The 25146-nt window shown below is 41.8% G+C and overlaps 1 protein-coding gene across 1 annotated transcript in view; it reads right to left on the bottom strand.

Moving 5' to 3' along the window:
- Nucleotides 1-21035, bottom strand: part of nrxn3a (neurexin 3a) — a 2269325-nt gene extending 2248290 nt beyond the window's left edge. Inside the window, exons 1-2 of the mRNA XM_072273216.1 lie at nt 20484-21035; nt 2985-3002 (exon numbers count right to left, since the gene is read on the bottom strand). Coding sequence (XP_072129317.1) covers nt 2985-3002; nt 20484-21003 — 538 coding nt within the window. The 5' untranslated portion in view covers nt 21004-21035. The remainder of the gene's footprint in view (nt 1-2984; nt 3003-20483) is intronic.
- Between the last annotated feature and the right edge of the window lie 4111 nt (nt 21036-25146).

Consider the following 25146-nt stretch of genomic DNA (forward strand, 5'->3'; position numbering starts at 1 on the left):
AAAATGCAGGCTAAAACAGCGACTTCAGTGGAATTAAACCACCCAACTTTGAGATTGGGGATCGGCAGCCTTCTCGTGTTCCAATTAAATGGGCAACACGTTAGTATAGCGGTTAATATAACGCTATTATGGCACCAGCAACACGGATTCGATTCTGCCGCTGTCTGTAAGCAGTTTGCACAATCTCCCAATCACCACGTGGGTTTCCTCCCATATTCCAAAGACGTACAGGCTAGTAGGTTAATTGGCCACATGGGTGAAATTGGGCAGCACAAGCTGAGGGCTCGAAGGACCTGTTACTGAGCTGTATCATGCAATAAAATAAATATATATATATATATATTTAAAATATAAAAAGGGTTCCTAAGTTCATAATCAGTTTTTCAAAATGAGGGATGAATATTATTCTCAGTAAAAATAGTGAAATTTGAAGTTAATTCTATCTCCAAAAATTTCCACGTTTCCTCCCACTGGCCCCCTTCAATTGAACCTGAATGAATACCACAAGATATAAAAGGATTAGGCCACGTATGCGCTGCCATTCATTTATAGTTGATTTGTTATCTCTCTCAACCCCACACTCCTGTCCTCTCCCCATAACCTTTGGCAACCTTACTAATCAAGAACCTATTGACCTCCGCTTAAAATATGCCCAAGGCCTTTGCGTCCACAGCCATCAGTGGCATTGAATTCAACCATTCACCCCCTCTCTAGCTAAAGAAATTGCTTCTCGCATATTCAAGGATAGAATCCTCACAGCTTTGTGGTGATCACCTTTCCCAAGATAATACCCCGTGTTCCAAAATGTTCTGAGGGGAAACATCCTCCCAGCATTTAACCTGACAAAGCCTCAAACATTCTCATATTCCAGTAAGATCACTTCTCCAGTTCATCACCCTCTAGTTAAAGAAACTCCTCCCCATCTTTTTCTCAAGGGATGTTCTATTCTGAGACTGTGCCCACTGGTCCAAGACTCCCCCATGATAGAACACATCCTTTCCACATCTACTCTATCTAGGCCTTTCACTATTCAATAGGTTTCAATGAGATCCCATTTAATCCTTGTGAACTCCAGCAAGTACAAGTCCAGAGCCATCAAACACTCTTCATATATTAACCGTTTCATTTCATTGAGGGTGTTGTGGATAGTCTGGAGGGTTGTCAGAGGTTACAGCGGGACATTGATAAGATGCAGAACTTGGCTGAGAAGCGGCAGATAGACTTCAACCCAGATAAGTGGTCCCTTTTGGTAGGTACAATATGAAGAAAATATAATATATTATATTCTAGCAGTGTGGAGAATCTGATAGATCTTGGAGTCCACATCAATAGGACACTCACAGGTTGACAGTGTTGATAAGAAGACGTATAGTGTGTTGGCATCATCAACTGTGGGATTGAGTTCAAGAGCCGTGAAGTAATGTTATAGCTATATAAGACCTTGGTCAGAACCCACTTGGAGTATTGTGTTCAGTTCTGGTCACTTCACTACAGAAAGGATGTGGATACTATAGAAAGAGTGCAGAGGAGATTTACAAGTATGTTCCCTGGATTGGAGGACGTACCTTATGAGAATAAGTTGAGTGTACTTGGCCTTTTCTCCTTGGAGCAATGAAGGATGAGAGGTGACCTGATAGAGGTATATAAAATGATAAGGAGCATTGATCATGTGGATAGCCAGAGGCTTTTTCCCCAGGGCTGAAATGGATAATGAGGGAGCATAGTTTTAAGGTGCTTGGAAACAGGTACTGAGGGGATGTCAGGGGCAAGTTTTTCACACAGCGAGTGGTGGATGGGTGGAATGCACTGCTGGCAAAAGTGATAGATTTGGATATATTAGGGTCTTAAGAGCCTCTTAGATAGGTACACGGAGCTTAGAAAAATAGAGGGCTATGAGCTAGGGAAATTCTAGGCAGTCTCTAGAGTAGAGACTGGTCGGCACAGTATTATGGGCTGAAGGGCCTGTAGTGTACTGTAAAATTCTATGTTCTATGTGCTATTCCAGGGATCATTATTCCAAACCTCCTCAGGACTCTCTCCAATGCCAGAACATCCATTCTTAGAAAAGGGGCCAAAACTGCTCACAATACTTTATTATTCCCTTGTTTCTTACTCTGTCAGGGGGACGCAATGTAGTTTAAACAGCTGTTATGTGTTCTTTTTGCCAGGTGCTGAAGACCCAGAGTCTCCCAGAGAACTACTTGTGTGTGGAGTGCATCTGGGTACAGCTCCTTGAAGACTGTATTAGGGATCTGGAGCAGCAGCTGGATGACCTTCGGCTTGTATGGGAGAGTGAGGGGATAATCGGTCAGAGTTACAAGGAATTAGTCACCCATGAGATGCAGGAGGCAAGTAGCTGGGAGACTGTCAGTAGAAGGAATGGGAAGGTGAATATGCAGTTAGAGCAGAGCACCTCTGTAGCCATACCCCTCAATAATAATACCGTTTTGGATACTGTTGAGGGGGATGATCTCCCAGGGGAACGCCACAGAGACCAGGTTACTGGCATGGATCCATGGTGCAGAAGGGAAAAAGGGAGAAGAGCAGAGTGGTAGTGACAGGGGACTCAATAGTCAGAGGAACAGACAAGAGATTCTGTGGACGTAAACAAGAAACCCAGATGGCGTGTTGCCTCCCAGGTGCCAGGGTCAGGGATGTCTCAGATTGCATCCGCAGCATTTTGGAGGGGAGAGGGAGAGAAGACATACGACTTGGCACATATTGGTACCAATGATATAGGAAGGAAAAGGTCCTGAAGAGAGAATTGAGAGAGCTAGGCACAAAGCTGAGAAGCAGGATCTCCAGGATAGTAATTTCTGGATTGCTACCTGTGCCACACCCCAGTGAGGGTAGAAACAGGATGATCAGGCAGATAAATGCGTGGCTGAAAAGTTGGTGCAGGGGAGGGCTTCAGGTTCTTGGATCATTGGGATCTCTTCTGGGGGAGGTAGGACCTGTACAAAAGGGATGGCTTGCACCTGAACCTGAGGGGGACCAATATTCTCATGGGTAGATTAGTTAAAGCTGTTGGGGAAGATTTAAACTAATTTTGCAGGGGAGTGGGAACCAGAGTGATTGACTCTGGTTAGGACAGATGGTTAAAAGCCAAGATAGCCTGCAATCAGACTGTTAGGAAGAGCAGGCAGATGATAGGACAAAATTGCAACCAGCAGGGTGAGTATCAGTGCATTAGTGATGCAATATCTGAAAGGGTAGAAAATACAGCACTCTAAGTATTACATCTCATGAACCGTCTCCTGATTCTTAAATATCAGCCCATGATTGAACAGCAGAGCAGACTCAATGGGTCAAATGGCCCACTTCTGCTCCTATCTCAATGCATGGAGTACAAGAAATAAGGTGGATGATCTTGGCAACACTCACAACACGCTGGAGGAACTCAGCAGGTTAGGCAGCATCCATGGAAACGATCAGTCAATGTTTTGGGCCGGAACCTGAGGTGGATGATTTTGTTGCACTTTTACAGACTGTCGGGTATGATGTTGTGGCCATCACTGAATCATGGCTAAAGGATGGTTGTAGTTGGGAGCTGAATGCCCAAGGTTACACATTGTATCAGAGGGATAGAAAGATGGGCAGAGTGGTTGGTGTGGCTCTGCGGGTAAAGAATGGTATCAAATCATTAGAAAGACATCACGTAGGATTGGAAGATGATGAATCCTTGTGAGTTGAGTTAAGAAACTGCAAAGGTAAAGAGACCCTGATGGCAGTTATATACAGGTCTCCAAATAGTAGCTGTGATGAGGAACAGAAAAGACATGTCAAAGGGGCAATCTTATGATACTCATGGGAGATTTTAACATCCAGGTAGATTGGGAAAATCAGGTTGGTAATAGATCTCGAGAGAATAAATTAGTTGAATGTCTTTGAGATGGCTTTTTCGAGCAGTTTGTTATTGACTACTATGGGATCAACTATCCTAGATTGGATGTTATATAATGAACCAGAGGCAATTAGGGAGCTAATGTTGGAAAATGCATGGTCATGTACTTTGGTAGAAGAAATAAATGTGCACACCATTTTCTAAACAGGGAGAAAATCCAAACATTTGAGATACAAAGGGACTTGGGAGTCCTTGTGCAGAACACCCTAAAGATTAACTTGCAGGTTGATTCAGTGGTGAGGAAGACAAATGCAATGTTAACATTCATTTCAAGAGGTCATTAAAACAAGAATAAGGATGTGATTCTGAGGTTTTATAAAGCACTGGTGTGGCCTCACATTGAGTATTGTGAACAATTTTGGGCCCCTCATCTAAGAGGAGATGTGGTGGCATTGGAGAGGGTTCAGAGGAGCTTCATGAGGATGATTCCGGAAATGAAAAGATGAGAAATATTTCATGGCTCTGGGCTGCTGCTAATCACTGGAATTTAGAAAGATAGGGTGGTGGGTGGTGGGGGGGGGGGAAGAGAGAGAGAGGTTAATTGAAACCTTTTGGACGTTGAAAGGGCTAGACAGAGTAGATGAGGAAAGGATGTTTCCCCAAGGTGGGGGAGTCTAGGACATGAGGGCACTGCCTCAGGATATAGGGGGGGTCCATTTAAACAGAGATGCAAAGAAATTGCTTTAGCCAAACGATGGTGAATTTGTACAATTTATTACTATAGGCAGCTGTGGAAGCCAGGTCTTTGGGTGAACTTCAGGTGCTGGTTGATAGGTTCTTGATTGGCAACGGCATCAAAGGTTACAGGGAGAAGGCTGGGGAGGGGGCTGAGGAGGGCAGAAAAAAACAAGGTTCAGCCATGATTGAATAGTGCAGCTGACTCGATAGGCTAAATGGCCTAATTCTGCTCCTTTGTCTTATGGTCACTACTGTTGGAAATTGGGATCTCAAGTTCTGTCTCTGTAGTAGAGCTTGTAGATTCTCCTCACGACTGCATAGGTTCCTGCCTGTTGTTTTGGCTTCCTCCCACGTCCCATGTTATATGCATTAATTATGGGAAGTCCCCTTACAACAGGATGCCATTCAAGAGAATAGTTTGTAACTTATTAACTTCTTAAAGAGAACTATGAACAAAAAAGAGAGAGAGAGGATCACAGAATCAACCATCATAGGAGGGCAAGGAGACACTGGAAGAGTGGCTGTCAGTCAGACTCACTGACATGGCATGAAGAAATATCTTGTTCCCACCCAACTGAAGGTGCCTACAGCACCACATCAGTCGGTAAATCTACCCCCAGCCATCCACCAACCTCCCTAATATACGTTCATCTGCACAAAGATGCATAAACTAGGTGTCTGTAACCAGAGAAAATATGTAGTTTGTGTAATTTTCCAATAGTATTCGAAAAAGAATGATTTGGAGTGTTGAGGGTTATGGAAAGACAATAAAGATGGCACCAGAAGAAATAGAGAAAAGATAATGGATTAATACTATAAACAGCTAACTGACTCAATCAGTGTCAGATGAAATGAGCTAACTTTGTACAGACGGTGGGTGGTGGTAAAGACACACACATTTAAGAGACAATTAGATAAGCACATGGATGACAAAAAAAAATGGAGGTTTATGCTAGAAGAAGGGAATGGTTTGGCACAATATACAGTTTACTTTTTAAACTTGTGTTGTAAATACACCTTATTATTTACGAGCAACACACACAAATGTTACTTGGATTTCCAACATCTGCAGATTTTCTCTTGTTTATTATTTGTGAATTTATTTATGTGTTGTGTGTGAGTTATGTGAACTGTGTTACGCACCTTGGCCTGGAGGAACGTTGTTTCATTTGGTAGTATTCATGGATATGGTTAAATGGCAATAAACTTGAACATTGTGGGCGCAAAAGGCCAGCACTGTACTGTTCTATGTTCTATACACTTTAGTATAATGGGAAACCAGTTATTTATTCTTAGCTATAAAGCAAAAAAGTTAACAATTAATTAGTTCTCCCTATGGGGAACTAATGAAATAGGGCATGTCAAGAAAGGCAAGTTAAGTGTAGGTTAAAAAGTTAGCACAACATTGTGGGCCAAAAGGCCTGTACTGAACTGAACTCTTCTATATGTTCTAATTGCCCAAATATATTGTAGGAAGCAAGGTCAATCTACCAATTAGCAATACAAGCACCTTAGTACTTTCCAAACCATCTAAATATCAAGTGCAAGAGTAGATGTGGAGAGGATGTCTCCATGGTGAAAGAGTCTAAGTCCAGAGAACACAGCCTCAGCAGAGGGGTGTCCTTTTAGAACGGAGATAAGGAGGAACTTCTTTAGCCAGAGAGTGGTGAATCTGTGGAATTCTTTGCCACAGGCAGTTATGGAGGCTGTCTTTAAGTATATTTAAGGCAAAGGTCGATAGATTCTTGATTGGTCAGGAATTGGGGAGAAGGCAGGAGATTGGGGCTGAGAGGAGAATTGGATCAGCTACGATGAAATGGCAGAGCAGACCCGATGGGACAAATGGCCTAATTCTGCTCCAACAGGGCCTATAAAAAGTATTTACCCCCTTGGAAGTTTATTTCCTTTATTGCTTTACAAAGTTGAATCATAGTGGATTTACTTTGGCTTTGACACTGATCAACAGAAAAGTCTCTTTCATGATAAAGTGAAAAAATTTCTACAAATTAGTCTAAATTTATTACAATTATTAAACACACATTTTAAATCTTTTACAGACATTTTTAATCTCTCCCTCTCCCAGTGTAGGGTGCCCTCCTGCTTCAAAACATTCACCATTGTGCCTGTACCTAAAAAGACCAAGGTAATATGTCTGAATGTATCACATTCACTTCAATAATAAGCAAATGCTCTGACAGGCTGGTCAAGGACTACATCTGCAGCATGCTACCACCCACACTGGACCCCTGACATTTTGCCTACTGACACAACCAATCAACAGACAACGCAATAGCCACAGCTCTACACTCTGTCCTTACACATCTGGAGAAGAGGAATGCTTATGTGAGAATGTTCTTGGACTACATTTCAGAATCAACATCATAATTCCTTCCAGGCTCTACAAGAAGCTCAGAGGCTTCGGCCTTCACCCTGCCTTGTGCAGCTGGATCCAGGACTTCCTGTCAGATCGCCAGCAGGTGGTAAGAGTGAGCTCCATCACCTTTGCCCCTCAAGGCTATGTACTGTGTGTGTGTGTGTGTGTGTGTGTGTGTGTGTGGGGGGGGGTGGTATGGGAACTGTACTTCCTCCAATCGCAGGACTCTGCAGAGAGTGGTGCGGACAGCCCAGCACATCTATAGATGTGAACTTCCCACTATCCAGGACGTTTACAAGGACAGGTGTGTAAAAAGGGCCAGAAAGATCATTGGAGACCAGAGTCACCCCAACCACGAACTGTTCCAGCTGCTACCATCCAGAAAACAGTACCGCAGCATAAAAGCCAGGACCAACAGGCTCCAGGACAGCTTCTTCTACCAGGCCGTCAGTCTGCTTAATTCATGTTGGCACTACTGTATTTCTGTTATATTGATTATCTTGTTGTACATATTATAAATTACTATAATTGCACATTTGAATGGAGACATAACAAAGATTTTTACTCTCCATGTATTTCAAGGATGCAAGTAATAAAGCCAATTCAACACAAAATAATTGATTGCATATTTACCCACCCCTTCAAGTCAGTATTTAGTAGATGCACCTTTGGCAGCAATTACAGCCTCAAGTCTGTGTGGATAGTTCTCTAACAGCTTTACACACCTAGATATCACAATTTTTCACTATTCTTCTTTACAAACTGCTCAAGCTCTGTCAGATTGCATGGGGATCATGACTGAACAGCTCTTTTCAAGTCCAGCCACAAATTCTCAATTGGATTGCTGTCTAGACTCTGAGGTTTTCCTCCAGGATTTCCCTGTATTTTGCTCCATACATTTTACCCTCTACCTGCACAAGCCTTCTAGGGACTGCTGCAGTGAAGCATCCCCATAACATGATGCAGCCACCACAATGCTTCACAGTAGGGATGGGATGTTTTTGATGATGTGTAGTGTTTGGCTTACACCAAACTTAGCATTTAATCTGATAGCCAGAGTTAAATCTTGGTTTCAGCAGACCATAGAACCTTCTTCCATCTGATTTCAGAGTCTCCCACGTGCCTTCTGGAAACTCTAGCCAAGATTTCACATGAACTTTTTTCAACAGTGGCTTTCTCTTTGTCATTCTCCCATAAAGCTGCGACTGATGAAGCACCCAGGCAACAGTTGTTGCATGTGCAGTCTCTCCCATCTCAGCCACTGAAGCTCATAACTCCTTCAGGGTTGTCATAGGTCCCTTGGTGGCCTCCCTCACCAGTCCCCTTCTTACACAGTCATTCAGTTTTTGAGGATGGCCTGCTCTAGGCAGATTTACAGCTGATCCATATTCTTTTCATTTCTTGATGATTGACTTAACTGTACTCCAAGGGATATTCAGTGACTTGGGAATTTTCTTGCATCCATCTCCTGACTTGTACTTTTCAATAGCCTTTTTGCAGGGTTGCTTGGAGAGTTCTTTTGTCTTCATAGTGTAATTTTTGCCAGGATACTGACATGCCAGCAGTTGAGCCTTCCAGATTCAGGTGTATTTTTACTACAATCAATTGAAACTCCTTGACTGCACACAGGTGACAGCTACTTAACTACTTATGTGGCTTCTAAAACCAATTGGCTGCACCAGTGATGATTTGGTGTGTCCTATCAAAGGGAGTAAATACTCATGCAGTCAATTATTTTGTGTTTTATATTTGTAATTAATTTAGATCACTTTGTAGAGATCTGTTTTCACTTTGACGTGAAACAGTCTTTTTCAGTTGATCAGTGTCAAAAAAATGCCAAATTAAATCCACTGTAATTCAATGTTGTAAAACATGAAAACTTCCAAGGGGAGTGAATACTTTTTATAGGCACTGTATGGACTTATCCAAACTTCTCTTAAATGCTGTAATCGAACCCACGTCCACCACTTCTGCTGGCAGATCGTCCCACACTCAAACCACCCCTTGAGTGAGATGTTTCCCTTAAATATTTCACTTTTCACCCTTAAGTTATGACCTCTAGTTCTACTTTCACCTAACCTGGGTGGGAAAAGCTTGCTTGTATTAATCCTATGCATAGCCCTCATCGTGTTTATCCCTTTATCAAATTCTAAATCTCCTATGCTCCAGGGAATAAAGTCTTAACCTGTTCAAACTTTTCCTATAAGTCAGGTCTGTAAGTCTAGGTAACATCCTTGTAAATTTCACTCACATTCAAACTTATTGATATCTTTCCTCTTGGTAGTTGACCAGAACTGCACCCAATACTCCGCATTCAGCCTCACCAATAACTTCAACATACCATCTCAATTCCTGTGCTCAATATGTTGACTTATGGAGGTCAATGTGCCAAAGGTTCTTTACAACCCTATCTACCGGTTACGTCAGCTTCAAATAATTATGGATCTGTATTCCTAGATTCTACTCTGCCACACTCCTCAGTGCCCTACCAACACACACAAAACGCTGGAGGAAATTAGCAGGTCAGGCAGCATCTATAGAGGAGATAAAGCAATCAGAGTTTTGTATCAAGATCCTTCATCAGGACTGGAATGGAAACGTGAAGAAGCCAGGATAAGAAAGTGGTGGTGGGGCAGGGGGTTGGGGGAGGGGGAGGGGTACAAACTGGCAGGTGAAAGTTGAGACCAGGTGAGTGGGAAGGTGGCATGGGCGGGGAGGGTGGATGAAGTGAGAAGCCGGAAGAGATCCTCACCACCAAGGCCATGTTCTTCTCTCACTGCTGCCATCAGGTGGAATGTACAAATGCCTCAGGAATTGCACCACCAGGTTCAAAAACAGTTAATATCCCTCAATTATCAGACTCTTGAACCAAAGGGGATAACTACACTCATTTAAGGACTCTTATGTCTTGTTATTTCATGTTCATTATTTATTGTTATTTATTCATATGTGCATTTACACAGTTCATTGTCCATTGGTCTTGTTTACAGTTAGTATACCATAGATTTGCTAAGTATGTGCACAGAAAAAGAATCTCCGGGTTGTATGTGGTGACATGTATGAATTCTGATAATAAACTTTACTCCGACTTTGACTTTTTGACTTTTGAGGTAAAGGGCTGAAGAAGGAATCTGATAGGAGAGGAGAGTAGACCATGGAAGAGGAGGGGCATCAGACAGAGATGATTGGCAACAGAGGAGAAGGGAAAAGTTAAAAAGGAAACCGGAAATGGAAAATGGAAAAAAAGAGAGAAGGAGAGGAGGAGAAATTACCAGAAACATACATAGAAACATACATAGAAAATAGGTGCAGGAGTAGGCCATTCGGCCCTTCGAGCCTGCACCGCCATTTATTATGATCATGGCTGATCATCCAACTCAGAACCCCGCCCCAGCCTTCCCTCCATACCCCCGACCCCCATAGCCACAAGGGCCATATCTAACTCCCTCTTAAATATAGCCAATGAACTGGCCTCAACTGTTTCCTGTGGCAGAGAATTCCACAGATTCACCACTCTCTGTGTGAAGAAGTTTTTCCTAATCTCGGTCCTAAAAGGCTTCCCCTCTATCCTCAAACTGTGGCCCCTCGTTCTGGACTTCCCCAACATCGGGAACAATCTTCCTGCATCTAGCCTGTCCAATCCCTTTAGGATCTTATACGTTTCAATCAGATCCCCCCTCAATCTTCTAAATTCCAACGAGTACAAGCCCAGTTCATCCAGTCTTTCTTCATATGAAAGTCCTGCCATCCCAGGAATCAATCTGGTGAACCTTCTTTGTACTCCCTCTATGGCAAGGATGTCTTTCCTCAGATTAGGGGACCAAAACTGCACACAATACTCCAGGTGTGGTCTCACCAAGGCCTTGTACAACTGCAGTAGTACCTCCCTGCTCCTGTACTCGAATCCTCTCGCTATAAATGCCAGCATACCATTCGCCTTTTTCACCGCCTGCTGTACCTGCATGCCCACTTTCAATGACTGGTGTATAATGACACCCAGGTCTCGTTGCACCTCCCCTTTTCCTAATCGGCCACCATTCAGATAATAATCTGTTTTCCTATTTTTGCCACCAAAGTGGATAACTTCACATTTATCCACATTAAATTGCATCTGCCATGAATTTGCCCACTCACCCAACCTATCCAAGTCACCCTGCATCCTCTTAGCATCCTCCTCACAGCTAACACTGCCACCCAGCTTCGTGTCATCCGCAAACTTAGAGATGCTGCATTTAATTCCCTCATCCAAGTCATTAATATATATTGTAAACAACTGAGGTCCCAGCACTGAGCCTTGCGGTACCCCACTAGTCACCGCCTGCCATTCTGAAAAGGTCCCGTTTATTCCCACTCTTTGCTTCCTGTCTGCTAACCAACTCTCCACCCACACCAATACCTTACCCGCAATACCGTGTGCTTTAAGTTTGCACACTAATCTCCTGTGTGGGACCTTGTCAAAAGCCTTCTGAAAATCCAAATATACCACATCCACTGGTTCTCCCCCATCCAGTCTACTAGTTACATCCTCAAAAAATTCAATGAGATTCGTCAGACATGATTTTCCTTTCACAAATCCATGCTGACTTTGCCCGATGATTTCACCGCTTTCCAAATGTGCTATTATCACATCCTTGATAACTGACTCCAGCAGTTTCCCCACCACCGACGTTAGGCTAACCAGTCTATAATTCCCCGGTTTCTCTCTCCCTCCTTTTTTAAAAAGTTGGAGAAACGATGTTCATGCCGTCAGGTTAGAGGCTACCCAGACAGAATATGAGGAATTGCTCCTCTAATCTTAGTGTGACCTCATCACGGCAGTAGAGGCAGACATGGACCGACATGTCAGAATGGGAATGGGAAGAGGAATTAAAAAGGGTGGCCATTCCAGCATCAATAGAATCTGCTTGTGTTTATCAGTACCTGTGCAAGTCCTCCCTGGTTTGTCCTCTGTTTCTCATTGATAAACTTCTGTCTCTTTTATCAACAAGTCTGTACCTGTGCCCTGTGGTTATTGAACCTACAGCCAATGAAAATAGCTTCTTCAATCTATTCAAAACTCTTGTTTTAAATCTCCCTATGGCCTTTGCTACACACAGATATATACATCTTCCGTCAGTTGTTCACACAAGTTAAATTCCTCATCTCTCTAAACGTACAAGAAAATGTCCCCATACTTATCTCCAAAAGTTCCATATCCTTCCTAAAATGAAGTGCTCATAAATGGACCCATTTAGGCTAAGACAGCATTTCCAAATGGTTTAGTAGAATCATTTATAATCTTAGTTCAGAAAGATATGGATCTTGTGCGCTTCATTAACAGCGTTGCCTATCTATTCTGTCTTCAGTCGTGCTCAAATAGAGGGTTGAAACTTCAACTTATCAAAACATGTAGAAGAGGTAGTACAAAGAAGCTTCTGACAATTTGTGGAGGGGCTCCAATCTCTCATTATACCAGGTTGTATCACACATACAGACTTTTTTGATCACTGAATGAAGGGAATAAATGTAGGGCAAAAGAATATTGGCACATGCTGAAATGATTAGTGGAGAAAAGTAGAGAAAATATTAGTAGGAGAGTGGAGAAAACCTGAGAGTAGGATTTGAAATGAGTGAGGGTCTGGAGTGATGATTGGGGCAGAATTAAAGACTGTCAAAAGATTAGAAGGTCTTAACCCTCCACTGGCTTCTGCACATACATGCTTCACTTGCATAGAGTATGGTTTGGATTTCTGGCACATGACCAGGTCTGGCATTATGTTTTGGACAAAGCTTTCATTCACTTGAGAATTTCAGTTTTGGCTATTATCTTTCCAAATAGAATACTGTACTCCTCCATTTAGGGCAGCTTTAAACTGAAACTTTGTGTGCTCTACCAGTGAAATTTGGAAAATATATTGGGTTTCTCTAACTGCAGGTAACCTTGCCCGCCTCCTTTTTGTCTCTTTCTCCATTCCCCATTCTGGATCCCCTCATACGCCTTCTCATCTTCTCCCCTGGTGGCCCTTCTCCTTCCCTTTCTCCCAGAGTCCACAGTCCTCACCTCTCAGATTCCTTCTTCTTCAGCCTCTACCTTTTCCACCTCTCACCTCCCGGCTTCTTACATCATTAGCCCTCCCTCATCCACCTTCTCCCTTCCCTTTTTCCTATAGTCCACTGTCCTCTCCCATCTCAGATTCCTTCTTCAGCCTCTACCTTTTCCACCTCTCACCTCCCAGCTTCTTACTTCATCACTCCTCCCCCACCCACCCGTCTTCCCCCTCACCTGCTTCCAGCTATCACCTGCCCGCTAGTACTCCTTCCCCTCCCTCCACCCACATATTCTGGCTTCTTCCTCTTCCCCTCCAGTCCAAAATATTGACTGTTTATTCCCCTCCATAGATGCTGCCTGATTTGCTGAGTTCCTTCAACACTTTGTGTGTGTGTGTGTATGTGTGTAAAAGGTTCTGGTTTAATGAAACCACAATTGGCTGAATGTTTCAACAAAACATCATTTGAAAGTCAAGGTTGCCTCTTCGTCAGATAGTTTGCATAGACAGTCTTGACTTAGCACAATGTGAATCAGGATATACTTCATAAAACAGTCAATAAAATAATTAATCTCAGTCTAAATATTTACTATTTCCGGTGATGATCTTGTTGCTATTTAAGAAATTTGTTTTTTTTTTGTGTGGGGTGGTTGATGCTTTTCTTTGAACAGCTTCCTTGGGTTCCATAGGTATCTGGAGACAACAAATCTCAGAATTGTATACTGCATACAACTTTGATAGTAAGTGTATCTTTGAACCTTTGAGCTAAATATTAACGTCATCCCCCCACCCCACCACCTTGCCAATCTACAACATTTACACCATTTTGCTCAAGCCTATTTATGCTAGTAGTTTTGTTAGTTAAAGGTATAATCCCTTGTAAATTAACTTGCATTAACAAATTACAATCAGTGAAAAGCTGAGTAATCTTTCATTGGAAGAAATCCAGACATCTCTAAAATTTAATATGCTTCGCTCAACACTCTCTAGGGGCAGATCAGTGAACTATTAGCCCCATTTAAAACTCAATTGTAGCTAACTGTCAGATGTCTATTAGTACAGACGTACTAATAGGCAAATGGGGAAGTGATAATGTGGCAAAGTGGGAGGTGCTGAAGGCTGGGCGCAGGAGATGGGAGTCGGGTAATAGGAAGCCATTCCATTTTCTCAACATGGTAAAGAGATTGAAACAATCAGGGGTTATCGTGAAGGTGGTGGTGAGCAAGGGAAAAATGGGGGCCATCAATTTTTGGGGCATTTTGAGGTTGGAGAGGATGCCAGATTGAGAGGGGGTTCAGATGAAAACCAGGAGGCATTGGAGCATTCTATGGGGACAGAATGCAAGAAGCTGAGGTACTGTACACTCTTTGCAGATGCAGAGTGAAGATCAAATTGCCTGCCCTGAGAGTGCCCCCACCCCCAGAACACTGTTGCACACATTCCCTGTGACATGCAGAAGGAGCACTGCACAGATAATGTTACCATCCCATTATGCCCTGACATAGAAATCATGTCAGGATTGCAATGACCAGGATATAACTGCTCAATTCTATAACTGACTCAAAATGATCTGGATAGACCTATTATCATGTAGCCTTTCAATCAAATAACACTGAAAAAAACAGCATTATACAACTCCATTCCCAGTGAAGCTGTTTACTAAAATGTTTCTGAAATCTGTATCTCAGACACTGAATAACATATTTGAACCTGGCAACTAAAAAGCCTTGATTGGTGTCACTTTGATCTTGTTTTTACTCTGGTAAGTCACCTCTTGTAAGACCAAGGACTCAGATGTCACAGAACAGCCCATGGTCATCTATTCATCTGACAGATTTATGGCCATCAGTAGCCGAGACAGCAGTCATGGGAAGAGAATGATATTAAGAGAATGTAAGCAAAATGGAATAAAATGTCAAGACCAAAATTAATCTTACCATGAGTGTTTTTTTTAAGTCTGTGTATACTGTATGTTGTGTGTATGTATATATTATCCTTCTTAAACAATATTTTAATATTGAAAATAATACGGAAGACGTGTAGAGGGTTGGGTAGACCTGCTCTCCAATCTTGGCAATTTACTTGCAAACATTTTGTCACCAGATGAGGAGACATCATTAGTGCACTGTTGATGTGCACTGAAAGCACTGATGATGTCTCCTTTCATAGTGATCACACGTTTACAAGTAAATTGCCAAGATCGGAGAACAACCCTACCCAACCATATATTTTAAATACAGAAATATTAAAAATATGAATAATGTACATTAATATGTTAAGCCTTTCTTTTTTCTATTGAAGAAACCCAGCAACCCAGCAGCCGCCGGATTTGATCCTAGCTCTATCGTAGGACAATTTACAATGACCAATTAACCTACCGCCCAGTACGTCTTTGGACTGTGGGAGGAAACTGGAGCACCTGGAAGAAACTCACGCGGTCATGGGCAGACCGTACAAATTCCTTACAGGCAGTGGTGGGAATTGAACCCCAGTTGCCAGTACTGTAACGTGTTGTGCTAACCACTACGCTACTGTGCCATTGCAAATATATTAATATATTACATTATCCCCCTTAAAAATGAGTTAAGAAATTTGATGGTATAGTGAAATAGTCTGTTTAATGTGGTTTTAAAAAATTTAACCACTCAGTCATGGCAAATTCTGTTCGAGATTTTGCTGCAGTACTAGGATAACTTAATTAGGCATTTTGATAAATGAAGATGCCTAATTAAATTCTCTGAAATTACTAATGATTTCTACTTAGTTGCATGCAATAAGCACAGAATACAGCTGCACCTGCACAAAGTCTCTGAAATTTCAGTTAAAAAGATCCAAATTTCTGATGCTTCGGAAATTTAATTTCATTTAATCGCATTGCGTGTTGAGGGCATACAACCAAGAGTGAACTTCTACCCCCAAAATTGCATTTATTCATGATACAGTGACTGTGTTGAATATTAAATGCTAAAGAAGGTATTGAAAATGCAAAATAAGAGTAAATAAATTGTTCCCAAGATCAATTTAGAAGCAAAAGCAATTGGAACACTAATAATTTACCTGTGGTCCTTTGGGTTTTAATTATTTAACTTCCAAGTATTGATTGACTATAAATCTAAAACAATTCATGGATTCTAAATTATCTGAGGGCATTAGTGTTATTCTACATCAGGAATAGATTGGAGGCATTTCTGAAAATAGATCTTCACCCAAATATCCAGCTGAGTCCCTACATAAAAAAAATAAGCATTTTATGATCCCCTTTTAAACACCTCATGTTGAAGGATGGATTTTTAGCCATAGTGAAAGCAAGCTGCATACTCGGATGCTTATAATAAATATCTATACTTGGAAGAAATAAAAAGCACAGGAAAGAAGAGCTTTATAAAATGGTTTCATTTATCAAAATAAGACCCAAGTTCATTCAGAAAATACCAAGTATTTTGAAACGTCTGCAATGAGAGCTCCTGGGAAACCACACAAAATTCATCCACAAACCTCCTGTTCCCAATTCTTTACCAATTCTACTTTGATCAATGATGAACTTTCTTTTTGAGATACGTATTGCTCTTGTTATAAAAAAAACTTCCTCACTAACCACTTTGTTTGCACGTTTAGTGATTGTACAGTTATTTACTGTGCAAAAGAAACATAGAAATAAGACCACAAATAAGCAACTTACTTAAATAGATCACGAATTCCTTGTTTGTCAGGCAAATATAAACTCACCACTGCTTTCAAGATTTTTCACAAACAGTAACGTAATTAATTCTAAATTCCTCAGCTATAACAAACCCTTGTGGAATTATTGCTTATTACTGAATGCAGAATGACTAGAGCTTTGACTCTATATGAGATTCCACCATGTTGCTCTGCGACCATTTGTGGGCCAGGAGCAATTTTGCAAGACAAATTTATGACTAAACTTCTGTTTCCTTGCAGAAAGATTTTAAGTCCTGCAAGGTATCCCCAAGACGACCAATAACCCACCACACGGTAAGGCACATCTGGCCTACCGTTCCATGGTTTAACAGGTCAACAGTCTACTCTTGAACCAAAACCCAGGATTAACTGTACAGTTGAAATCCAACTTTGTACATAACTAAATCTAGTAGAATTGTTTTGTGCAAATATCATCAACTCATATTTTTGTTCTAAAATAGATATGGAATATAAAAACATAAGAAATCTGAATATACTCAGGAAAATACAAACTGATATAAATTTTTAAAGATCTATAAGTTTACTTCTAAAGATGCATGCCAACAACAGAAATGTTGGTAGCAACACTACTTTTAGATGCATAAATCAGGAAACGCCATGACAAGCCTTAGGGCTACAATACCAAATGTATACACACAAACACACACACATAGACATCTTAACGGTAGTCGATGAAGTAATGCTCATGTCCGATCTTGTCAGGTGAGTGCTATATTGTAAAATGATGCAGCTGAGTTAGGTTAAAATCAAATAAAAGTAACATTCACAGGCAAAATGCATTAAACTTCTCCAATAATTTACATAGGTTTTCAGTCAATTGAAAAATATGCAATATTCCATTTCTGCACTGACACATATTTGCAAAAATAGCTTCTTAAACTGCTTTGTATTTTCAGCCTGTTATTCACATAAACATAATAGTTTAAAATACTCAACGAAACATAGAATAAACAGAGATTTTAAATTAATTCCTTAAGAAATGACATTTACAGAGAAAAAATAATATACATCTCTGCTATTTCTTTTATAACATCGGTACTACTTAATATTAATAGATAGATTTGAAAATAATTGAGTTTCAGGTAGTTTAATCAAGGGTGAAATCCAAATTTATTTAATAACCTTTACCAAGTTCAGTGTTCACCATGCTACCCCACCCCAAGGGATCATTCTTCATCTTTAACCTTTGACCTGTGAACATGGTTAAAGAGGGGTAACTTTGAAGGTATGAGACGTGAATTAGCTAAGATAGACTGGCAAATGGCACTTAAAGGATTGACGGTGGATATGCAATGGCAAGCATTTAAAGGTTGCATGGATGAACTGCAACAAATGTTCATCCCAGTTTGGCAAAAGAATAAATCAAGGAAGGTAGTGCACCCGTGGCTGACAAGAGAAATTAGGGATAGTATCAATTCCAAAGAAGAAGCATACAAATTAGCCAGAGAAAGTGGCTCACCTGAGGACTGGGAGAAATTCAGATTTCAGCAGAGGAGGACAAAGAGCTTATTTAGGAGGGGAAAAAAGATTATGAGAGAAAACTGGCAGGCAACATAAAAACGGACTGTAAAAGCTTTTATAGATATGTAAAAAGGAAAAGACTGGTAAAAACAAATGTAGGTCCCCTGCAGACAGAAACAGGTGAATTGATTATGGGGAGCAAGGACATGGCAGACCAATTGAATAAGTACTTTGGTTCTGTCTTCACTAAGGAGGACATAAATAATCTTCCAGAAATAGTAGGGGACAGAGGGTCCAGTGAGATGGAGGAACTGAGCGAAATACATGTTAGTAGGGAAGTGGTGTTAGGTAAATTGAAGGGATTGAAGGCAGATAAATCCCCAGGGCCAGATGGTCTGCATCCCAGGGTGCTTAAGGAAGTAGCCCAAGAAATAGTGGATGCATTAGTGATAATTTTTCAAAACTCTTTAGATTCTGGACTAGTTCCTGAGGATTGGAGGGTGGCTAATGTAACTCCACTTTTTAAAAAAGGAGGGAGAGAGAAACCGGGGAATTATAGACCGGTTATCCTAACGTCGATGGTGGGGAAACTGCTGGAGTCAGTTATCAAGGATGTGATAACAGCACATTTGGAAAGCGGTGAAATGATCGGACAAAGTCAGCATGGATTTGTGAAAGGAAAATCATGTCTGACGAATCTCATTGAATTTTTTGAGGATGTAACTAGTAGAGTGGATAGGGGAGAACCAGTGGATGTGGTATATTTGGATTTTCAGAAGGCTTTTGACAAGGTCCCACACAGGAGATTAGTGTGCAAACTTAAAGCACACGGTATTGCGGGTAAGGTATTGGTGTGGGTGGAGAGTTGGTTAGCAGACAGGAAGCAAAGAGCGGGAATAAACGGGACCTTTTCAGAATGGCAGGCGGTGACTAGTGGGGTACCGCAAGGCTCAGTGCTGGGACCTCAGTTGTTTACAATATATATTAATGACTTGGATGAGGGAATTAAATGCAGCATCTCTAAGTTTGCGGATGACACGAAGCTGGGTGGCAGTGTTAGCTGTGAGGAGGATGCTAAGAGGATGCAGGGTGACTTGGATAGGTTGGGTGAGTGGGCAAATTCATGGCAGATGCAATTTAATGTGGATAAATGTGAAGTTATCCACTTTGGTGGCAAAAATAGGAAAACAGGTTATTATCTGAATGGTGGCCGATTAGGAAAAGGGGAGGTGCAACGAGACCTGGGTGTCATTATACACCAGTCATTGAAAGTGGGCATGCAGGTACAGCAGGCGGTGAAAAAGGCGAATGGTATGCTGGCATTTATAGCGAGAGGATTCGAGTACAGGAGCAGGGAGGTACTACTGCAGTTGTACAAGGCCTTGGTGAGACCACACCTGGAGTATTGTGTGCAGTTTTGGTCCCCTAATCTGAGGAAAGACATTCTTGCCATAGAGGGAGTACAAAGAAGGTTCACCAGATTGATTCCTGGGATGGCAGGACTTTCATATGAAGAAAGACTGGATGAACTGGGCTTGTACTCGTTGGAATTTAGAAGATTGAGGGGGGATCTGATTGAAACGTATAAGATCCTAAAGGGATTGGACAGGCTAGATGCAGGAAGATTGTTCCCGATGTTGGGGAAGTCCAGAACGAGGGGCCACAGTTTGAGGATAGAGGGGAAGCCTTTTAGGACCGAGATTAGGAAAAACTTCTTCACACAGAGAGTGGTGAATCTGTGGAATTCTCTGCCACAGGAAACAGTTGAGACCAGTTCATTGGCTATATTTAAGAGGGAGTTAGATATGGCCCTTGTGGCTACGGGGGTCAGGGGGTATGGAGGGAAGGCTGGGGCGGGGTTCTGAGTTGGATGATCAGCCATGATCATAATAAATGGTGGTGCAGGCTCGAAGGGCCGAATGGCCTACTCCTGCACCTATTTTCTATGTTTCTATGTTTCTATATCAATAGGGCTTCTAACTAAAATAACAAAGACATTTATAGAGTAGATTAATATTAAGCAATTCAAGTTAGAAATCAAAGCTAATTGCTTTTTTTTCCCTTAACCAATTACAAAGTTTGTATAAACCCAGGTTTAAAACTATCTAAGTGCTTTCTCAACTGTGATACAATAACTCAATCGAGTCCAGAAGGGATCTGGAATGAGCTAATTGGGGACCAAAATCAACCAACCACTTGTCGAACCCCAATATATAAGTAACAGTTAACTTCAACAAAAAATGCAATTTAATCCAAAAAAGGTCATTTTATTACAAGGGTCTGACATTTTAATGTATACAATTTAAAGCCTTTCTCTCACCTTCAGTGCAGTACCTCCCCATATATCCTGTGCTAGAACAGTCACAGGTGACTTCCCCTTCGATCAAAGAGCAAATTCCACCATTTTCACATGGGCTTTCGGTGCAAATGCCTTCCCTGACCAGCTTCACGAACTGACTCCCCAACAGCACCGGCGCAGAGACCCCATATTTCAAGTCTTCGATAAATCCCTTAAAAGGAGGCTTGCTTTGCACCCCATTCAAAGTTAATGCTGACTTCCGAATATCCTGTGGGATGCCTCCTATGAACAGATCACTTACAATCTTCATGTACTGCCGCTGTGGCTTGACTTCGGCCGACTTCGTTTCTCCGTCCAACACTAGAACTGTTCTCAGGTTATTGCGGGATATCATGAGGAAGTGCCATTTGTCATCACTCACCGGCTTATCCATATTGATCTCAGTCTCAAAGCAGTCAATGCTCAATTTCAGCTGAATTTTCCCCTCCACTATCATCAGCTGCACAAAATCACAGTATCCTCCGTCGTCAAAGTAAAGCATCAGAGCGCTGGAGAGCTCGGTTTTGAACTGGAAACTTAGATCGCTCCTGGTGCTTGCATCCCAATGCGCATAGCGGGTCCACAGTCCTGGTGCTCCAGTAAATTCAATGCCCAGGCAAAGCCCCGCTAAAGAACTTAGTAACAGCGCAAAGCAGAAGGAATCCATGTTTATCACAAGATGCACAAAATCAGTGGAATGCAGGGAGAAAGCAAACTGTAGGACTGCTCACAAAAGATGCAGTTTGTCGGAGAGGATTAAATCCACATTAATAGAAATGCTCATTTGAGAGGTTATTTTAGCCTACGTCAACAGCGTTGGTTAGGTCAAATCAAACAAAGGCAGAACACAGGATGGTTACGGTTTCCCGAGCTTTTAACTGTAGTCAGCCCACATCAATTCATTCATAGGAAGCTTCTGATTAGAGCTGAGAAATTGTGAATGTGCTGAAGTCTTCAGTAGGTGGCTGGCAATAAACAAGTAAACTGGGATTTCAATCAAACCTCAAGCTGTCAAGGCTAATTCTGCCATCTACAGTGAAGAGGCACTATTTTCCCTGTGATTTTTATTTTTGTCAAGAGTTCACAGATTAATCCTTACATCAGTTTTTGTGTGTTGCAGCCAGAATCCAGACACACCACATGATGCTGGGATACATTTGCAGTTGCCACTGCCTCAAAGAAGCCACAAACCTTGAATCTTGCCTCAAAACCTGTAAAGAAAATTAATAGATGTCATTAAAAATCATAAATACTATTTTCCAAATTAATCAGTTTTTCTTGGTCTGTGTACTGATTACGCTTTGATACCACAATCTTAATAAACAGCACATTTATCCAGGATTAGCAAATTAAATCTGTTGTGAACTCATTGGAAGAGTATAATCTGCATAAATACACAACTCTATCAGAATCATTTCTGTACACTAAAAATTACAATGCATTAATATTGACGCAGTATATCACATTCTGGTCTAAAATATTCATGAAAGAATTCAGAACCCAGACAGAAAATTGTAAACCTATGTATATGGTTAGAACATAGAACATTTAGAACATTATAGCATAGTATAGGCTCTCCGGCTCATGATATTGTGCCGACCTTTTAGCCTACTCAAGTATCAATCTCCTCCAAGAGGACTACAACCTTGTCATTGGGTTTGGAGGCTTGCATGCATCAATGACCCGGAGAGGCTGGAGACAGGGCCCTGTGCTTCAGCACTTGGTAGGGTCACCCAAACAGGTCAAAGGGTAGAGGCCAGACCAAGAGTGCTCCACCAGTCCTCCAGGTTTGGGGGTTCAGCTCAGGGATAACAAATCTGACTGTTCAAAAAACAACTGTTACGGAAACAGCAATGAAGAATCCTTCTATACAGACAGAGATGGAGGACCTTCATTGCTGCCCTAAATGCCAACGGCAAAATAGGCAGTAAGTAAGTAATATCAAGTTAACCCTTCCTTCCCACATAGCCCTCCATTTTTCTACCATCCGTGTACTTATCTAAGATTTTCTTAAATATCCCTAATTTATCTGCCTCAACCACCACCCCTAGTGACGCAATCGATGGATTAATTCTGTTCCTCTGTTTTATAGTCTTATGACTTTACATGCACCCCAATTGATTTACCATTGTCTGAAAAAATCTCCTCGCCAAAGATTTCTTAAAAACCAGAAAATAGGTTTGTAATTATATCTATTGTGAGTTTGATGCTCATGCCATAATAGAGATACATTTCACTTGTTGACAACAATACTTCTACTTATATGAAATTGTATAGCAATAGGGAGAAGGCCATTATGCCTATGATGACCCCTTGATCACTTCTGGTAAAATGGCAGTATGCTCAGATGCAGCAGCCTCTCCAGGTGCAAACAAAGGTGTAATTGTTCATCTTTTATGCCCTTTTAATGATTGCAAGTCACTGTGGGATACTAAGAACATCAGGTACTGCAGACCACCCCATCAGCAAGTTGTGTGATAGCAGTGGAACCAGACTTGCTACATGCTGTGTTTCCTGCTTCCCCCACCCAAGGAGGGAGGCGTCGGAGCTGGTGCAATGGTCCAAAAATGGTGCAAATGATGGTTTTGGTTGTTCTTCTTGTGAATGCAAGACCCTGTTGGACATTGGTAATGTAGAATACTGCAAGTCTGGTTCACTGGTGAGATTTACAGCAGGAGAGCCGCATGGCATCGGTTGTCATGCTGACCAGCCTCTCATGATGCGGGTCGCTTGTTGCAGCCGCGCAGCGGAGGAGATGTCAGAGACACTGGGGCATGGCTGGGTTGGGTGTCGGCCTGTCCCGTTGGTGCTACCCTCCAATGTTCACTCGACGGAAGACAAGCTGGATTGTGTTGGTCTGCGCCTACACTAGTTCATCTCGAAGAAATGCTGCATGCTTGTCCTTGCAGAAATGTGGCTCCAGAACAATATGCCGTGTGCCATTAATCTTCAAGCCATGACACTCAGGGACTTGGATGATATTATTTATTTTTCTTTGTGACTGCATATTTTACTGCTATTGTGATTAAATGTGGTATATGAGCACATGGCCAAGTGGTTAAGGCATTGGACTAGCTACCTGAAGGTCGTGAGTTCAAGCCCCAGCCAAGGGAACGTGTTGTGTCCTTGAGCAAAGCACTTAATCACACACTGCTCTGTGACGACACTGGTGCCAAGCTGTATGGGTTCTAATGCCCTTCCCTTGGACAACATTGGTGTCATGGAGAGGGGAGACTTGTAGCATGGACAACTGTTGGTCTTCCATACAACCTTGCCCAGGCCTGCGCCCTGGAGAGTGAAGACTCGCCAGGCGTAGATCCATGGTCTCGCAAGACTAATGGATGCCTTTAGATGTGCCTTGTGCTGTGTGTGACTGTTGGTACTGTGTTTTGCACCTTGGCCCCAGAACAACACTGTTTTCTTTGACTGCTTTCATGAATATAGTTGAATGATAATTGAACTTGAGCTTACCACTGCTACCAATTCTGCCATTCTTTCCTCACAGACCTACAAAATCCATTTTTAATACATACATTTAATTCCCATTTGAAAATTACAACTGTAACTGCTGTCACTCTCCAGTCCAATGCACAAGTCCAAGGCTTACTGTGTGACAGATGGTGCAGCATTTGTCAACACATTCCATTGCTGGAATCCATGTGCAGCCCAGTCTTGCTGGAATGCGGCAGCTTTATCGAGGATAATGCCACTCAGATTCTATGCCAGGTGAAACATGACTTGGGATTTTAACTCTTGAGATTTCAAAGGGGATTTCACACCTGAGGAATAGAAGGCAATGGAGAAATAGTTTATATAGTAATTATTTTACATCAATGTTTATATTTTCACACAGGTAATTCTGTATTTTTAATTAACATTATTTAATCTTTATTTTGACATTCAATCCTGAAAATGATTTCAGAACTGAAAGGCTTGTCCTATGAGGAAAATTTGATGCTCTGGGCCTGTACTCAATAGAATTCAGAAGAACGAGGGATGACCTAATTGGAACCTATTGAATGTTGAAAGGTCTTGATAGAGTGGATGTTTCCGAGGGTGGGGGAGACTAAGACCAGAGGACACAGCCTCAGAAAAAAGAGGCACCCTTTTAGAACGGAGATGAGGAGGTATTTCTTTCACCAGAGAGTGGTGAATCTGTGGAATTCATTGCCACGGGTGGCTGTGGTGTCATTGGGCAGATTTAAGGCAAAGGTTGATAGATTCTTGATTAGTCAGGGCATGAAAGGAAATGGGGAGAAGGCAGGAGATTGGGGCTGAGAGGGGAGTGGATCAGCAAGGATGAAATAACAGAGCAGACTTGATGGGCCAAGGGGCCAAATCTTCTCCTATATCTTATTTTTTTTAAGTATTTACTTGTGGGCCATGTGGGTAATGCTATCAGAAATCAGGGCAGCACGGTAGTGTAGCGGTTAGTGTAACACACAGTGCCAGCTGTATGATTGGGGTTTAATTGTACTATTCTCTGTAAGGAGTTTCTACAGACAACGTGGGTTTCCTCGGGATGCTCCAATTTCTTCCAACATTTCAAAGACATAGGGGTTAGTAAATTAATTGGTCACGTGAGTGTGATGGGGCAGTGTGGGCTCGTTGGGCTAGAAGGGCCCGTTACTAAGCTGTATCTGTA

This window comes from Mobula birostris, chromosome 1 (genome assembly GCF_030028105.1).
Source record: "Mobula birostris isolate sMobBir1 chromosome 1, sMobBir1.hap1, whole genome shotgun sequence".
Classification (NCBI taxonomy): Eukaryota; Metazoa; Chordata; class Chondrichthyes; order Myliobatiformes; family Myliobatidae; genus Mobula; species Mobula birostris.